At 27.2% G+C, this 5,482-nt stretch overlaps 1 protein-coding gene across 1 annotated transcript in view; it reads right to left on the bottom strand.

The window, feature by feature from the left end:
- Positions 1-1,909: 1,909 nt before the first annotated feature.
- Positions 1,910-5,482, bottom strand: part of LOC112684321 (hydroxymethylglutaryl-CoA synthase 2) — a 27,996-nt gene continuing 24,423 nt past the window's right edge. The window contains exons 3-6 of the mRNA XM_025555777.1: positions 3,358-3,523; positions 2,453-2,639; positions 2,217-2,359; positions 1,910-2,151 (exon numbers count right to left, since the gene is read on the bottom strand). Of these exons, the coding sequence (XP_025411562.1) occupies positions 1,949-2,151; positions 2,217-2,359; positions 2,453-2,639; positions 3,358-3,523 (699 nt within the window). The 3' untranslated portion in view covers positions 1,910-1,948. The remainder of the gene's footprint in view (positions 2,152-2,216; positions 2,360-2,452; positions 2,640-3,357; positions 3,524-5,482) is intronic.

Raw genomic sequence — 5,482 nt, 5'->3', positions numbered from 1 at the left:
TCTTATAATTAGTTTTCGTTCTGTCTTGTACATTGGAGTTGATTCGTGAATATTTAAATGACAAACAATTTATATGTGCAAAAACAAAAACTAGGGAAATAGTTGTCAACGTTATTTGCCCGTACATAGTTGATAATACTTTAAAAGAACTATCTACTGCGAATTATGTAACTGTTTTAGTTGACGGTTCCAACCACAAAGCAATTAAACTAGTAACTGTTTTTATTCGTTATTTTTTTACTTATATTGGTGTAAAAAACAAAATACTAAAGTTCTCAAATTTGCTCGGTGAAACATCGGATTTAATAACTTCTAAAATTATTGACGTTCTTACTAAATTCGGAGTATAGTAAAAAATTGTACTATCGGCTGATAACACATACACTAATTTTGGTGGATTAAATAGAAAATGAAAAATAACGTACACACAAAACTTCAGACAGAATTAAGAAAAGATATACTTGGATTAGGTTGCAACTCTCATATATTACATAACACTGTACAAATCGCATGAAATAGTTTACCTATTGATGCAGAGGCTATAACAGTACATTTTTTTTGGATATTTCCACATTACGGTGCGTGTAGAAAAATTAAAAGAATTTTGTGATTTTGCTGATGTCTAATGCCGTGATATTTTATCACATGCTAAAATTAGATGGCTCTAACTGTCTCCTGCAATTGATAGAATTATTTTGATATTCGATGGCTTAAAGTCGTATTTTCTTTCACAAGATTTGAGTCCTAAGATATCGTGATTTTTTTTAAATCTCACTGCTCTATTATATAAGAAGTTTATACAAAGTATGCTAAAGCTGTTCAATAATTAAATTCAAAAAATCGAAGGGGAAAAAATTTCGGCATTTGAATTAATTTATGTATTTAAAAGTTTATTAAATAACTTAAAAAATAGAAAGGATGAACATTTTATTAAATACTGATATGGAAATATTGATTGATGTTATTGAAGAGAAAGTTATTTAATTAAAAAATAATTTGATATAAATTATCAAAAGTTTTATGATTTATGTATAACATATAGGTATTCAAAAGTGGATATTGCCTAACCAAGCCCTAATTGTTGAATTAAATTGGTTGCACTTAAAAAACAAAAATACAAAAACATGGAATAATGCTAAAAATAATATAATTTATGTTATCAAAATATGTTAAAGCTAATGAAAATGAATACTTCGATGAATTTATGGCTTTTATAAACATTTTTCAAGACAATTTTGATGACTGGTCGAAAAATGTTATTTTAGTAAAACAAAAATGAGTACAAGCATTTAATATATTTAAAGAAAAATATATATATGTATCAAATCTCGTAATGCATTTTGTTTACCGGGGTCAAACGAGTCAATAAAGAAAGTATTTTCTAAAAATACTCCGGCAGTCAACTTGTAAATGACAACTACATGGACTGACGATCGAAATCAAAAGGATATTTGTTAAAACAATAATGTTGTCTGATAACAAAAATATATGGCTTGAGTTGCATTATATTTTACAATGAAATAATAAAAAATCCTACATAACTGAAGAAAGAACACTGCACTGAAAAATATAAGGTTTCCTTGGATAAAAAAAAAAATAAAGAAAAATAATAAATTTGTAAAATCTCTCAAGATTAGTATATTTATCTAACGTCTAGAAATTGTATAATTTATGTTAATTTGAATTTTAAGTGTTAAAAAAAATAAAGAAAGCTTATCTAATTGATTATTTTAAACGTTTTTATACCTAAAAATTATATATACATTATATAATTATTAGATAATTACCTATTTTTTTTTATATTTATTAATTTTTTTTAATGAATTTTAGTATCCCGGATTTCTTAAAATTAAATCTGGCCACCCTAATCTGAGACTAATTTAAATAATATATTATAATTTATAATAACCTCATATAATATTAGTTAAGTATAATATTTTTCATTTTTTCAAAACAATTTTCCTCTTAATTTTTGTCTGTCTTCATCATCTTTTTTCTTAATTGCTTCATTTATTTGACACATCAATTGGTTTACTGAAACCTGCATTCTTGGTTCCAAACTTGAAAGACGTTTTAAATCTTCTCTTGCTTCATTCATTTTCCACACTGATAAATTTGCTTTCCCACGTTTGAATAATGCTTTAGCATTATCTAAATAAACAAAAAACAATTTAAATTCACACGACACAAAAATTATATATTAGTATATTATATACCAGGATCTTCATTTAAAATTGTTGTACAATGCTCTATAACCTGATAATATTCCTTGGAGATCAATTTGCACTGAGCTAAATTCAATAATAATGGCGTTTTTATTTTATTTAATTCATTCCATTCATCTTCGCGTGGTTTAAGTCTTAGAGAAAAATATAAATCACGACAGTTATGTAGATTACTAATATTATTTATATAGTATTGTAATTATTTTTTCAAATTATTATTCAATTACTTCATCATTATTTGTTCTAAAAATCCAAGAGCCAACATGTATTTTTCTTCAGCTTCTTTGTATAGGCCCTTATTATAAAGCTCATTACCTGCTTCTTTAAGTTCGGGAATAGTATTTCGTTTTTCATTTTCGTCTAAAAGCCATGTTTCTTTTTCAAAAGTACCCGGTTCCTCAACTTTTAATAGTTCTTTAAAATATATAATAAAATTAAAGTTATACATGTATACAATATTAATGTTACATAAAAGAGTGATTGTTTTAGTATGGATTATGTTGTATCAGAGATCAGAATAAACTAGACAAATACCAATTGGCCCTAGGCAGCGGCGGATTGGCTAAAAGTTTTGGCCCGAGAAATTACCGTATGACCGGCCCACCATCCAATAATAATAATTTTCTATAATAGTCTCCTTTATTTATGGATTAAATGCTCGTAGAACTATTAACATCACGTTTACACTAGGTTTTTATCACAATCTTACAATTAAATACAATATACTTAAATAAACTTTTTATAAAATAATTTTTAATCTAAGTACATCGGCCCAGTGTAATAATACGACTACCAACCCACCGGGAACTTTTCGGGTATCCCGGTGGGCGAATCATCCGCTGACCCCAGGTTATTTTTCCATTCCAATAATATAGTAGGAAAATATGAATATCTTTTATCTTTATTGAATACTGGTATGGTATAAAAAAATAAATTACTTTAAACATTTTTGGCCTTAAAATAATTTCATCGTTTTTAATGTCCAAAAAACAGAATTTACTTATTGTTTTAAAATCGGAATTCATAATTTTAGTTAAAAACTAACTTCAGATTTATGTTAAAAAAAACCCTTTTAAAAGAAATAACCAAATAAAATGTTGCTTGGTAGTTGTAAAATAAATATTTATCAAACCTAAAGTAAATTCCAAATCTGCAGGATCTGCAAGTAAATCATTTAGATCATCGTATCCTGTGCCATTTTTTTGAAGTTGAGCAGTGCAGCAATGACTTGTAGTAGGATTAGATGTGCGGCCAGCATCTCGTAAAGTCTTAGAAATGAACGGATAAGACGCTACTAACTATAAAAATATTCAAAAACGAATAATTTAGTTAGTATTGATAAGGTATGAATATAAATAATTATAAGTATTTATTAGGAAGTAAATTATTATAATTATAACCACCATTATAAAGGAATGAGTATATGCAGTTGCGTACCGATAAGGGGGCATAACGGGAAATGGGCCACGGGCCCACGACTCTAGAGGGCTCTACAGGAGTAAATATATTAAATTAAAAACAAATCACCATTATAGTAAAATTTATAAATGCGATTCGTTTTAAAAATATATGATATATTCTTATAAAATCAAATTACTTTAAAATAAAATAAATTTATTGACTGATCATGATTATATTTATGGAATATTTTATTAACCAGCCCGTCGACATTGGCGGTATTAATATTATTATAAATAATATTGTAATTTGTAGAACGGAAATAACAATGAAGCGCATCGCAATCGTTTGTTTTTGAAACCGAGCGTATACATTTTTATTTTATATTTAGATCAGTGGCGTATTCATGGGGGGTCAAACCCCCCCCCCACCATGAACCTGAGATGGTAAGTTAACTTTTACATGAAACACGATTTTTTCTTTAACATTTTTATATTTTAGAATTTTAACTTGGAAATCATATTAATAGTTAGTATAAACACTATAAACGTATTAAACCCATGCCACACACACACGCACACACACACACACACACACAATTATGATCATATTTAGATACTTTACTACTACTTTGATAATTTTTGCTTGGAAACATATTATTTAGGTTTTCTACAACGATTGATTCTAAATCGGTCATCCGGTCTCGATAACTGAAATAAAAGCGATATCATTGTCTGTATTCTAAGTTTATTTTGGGTACACCTATAGCATTCACATCAGTTCTATCATTCAACGCAAGCACCTTATTGTGTAAAACTAATTGTTGTTTTATACTATTAGTTATGTCAGAGGTTCCCAATCTTTTTTGAATCAAGGCACCCTTTATTATTTTCAAAAATTTGGAGGCACCTTATAACCTATGTCATATACTCATAGTTTATACAGAACACGCAATAGTAATATATCGTATATTTAATTTATATTTTGTAACTTCGTTTTATTTAGCATTAATAAACAATAAAGATAAGATAAAGTCACAAGTATTTCACCGTAAATAACTTGTAGTTACATTAAATCTATAGCAATCGAACCAGTATGAAAATTAAAATAAATTGAATATCTCAATATTACTATGTAAAAATTATATGTGTTATATAATAAGTGCTCGACTAGAGAGGGGACGCAGGGGGACGGAATACCCCTTCTAATTTTTAGAAATTTTAGCGTCCCCCCACTATTAATACGTTATTATAACTATTAATTATAACGCTTAACAAGTTTTGGGGACGCAATTTTTTTTTAAGCAAACAGAGTCCCCCTTTTTTAATTTTGCCAAATCAAGCACTGTATATAATTAATACATTAAATTATATTGTATATACCTAATTAATTATACACAATAGGTTTTATACTATAGACATAGAGTATAGTCTGTTTTATTATTCACAGTGCTATATTTTTCATGAAGGCGTTTAAAAATAAATATATATTTCGAATATTTTTGAGGCACCCTAAATTTAAGTTCACGGTACTCTAGGGTGCCGTGGCATCCTGGTTGAGAACCTTTTAGTTATGCTTTACTTACTACTCGTTTATTTGTTTATATCTGATATTTGTATTCCATTATATTTGTTTTATTCTAACTTAACATTATTCTAAGACGTCTAAACATTCCATTATGGAAAGATATTTTTAAAATTTAATTTTTAGTATACCTAAGTGATTGGACAGAAAATATTCTATTATCTAATATTTATGTTCCTATATTAGTTCCTAATTCCTAAATGGTTATTATTATTATTTATTATAATAGGCAAAGTCTCTAACAAATAAGCAGACTAGAAAAATTATTTTTTTTT

The sequence above is a fragment of the Sipha flava genome, unplaced genomic scaffold (genome assembly GCF_003268045.1).
Source record: "Sipha flava isolate LNK unplaced genomic scaffold, YSA_version1 249_pilon_pilon, whole genome shotgun sequence".
Taxonomy (NCBI): Eukaryota; Metazoa; Arthropoda; class Insecta; order Hemiptera; family Aphididae; genus Sipha; species Sipha flava.
The sequence above is the reverse complement of the archived record's forward strand: the minus strand, read 5'-3'. Positions and strand labels throughout refer to the sequence as shown.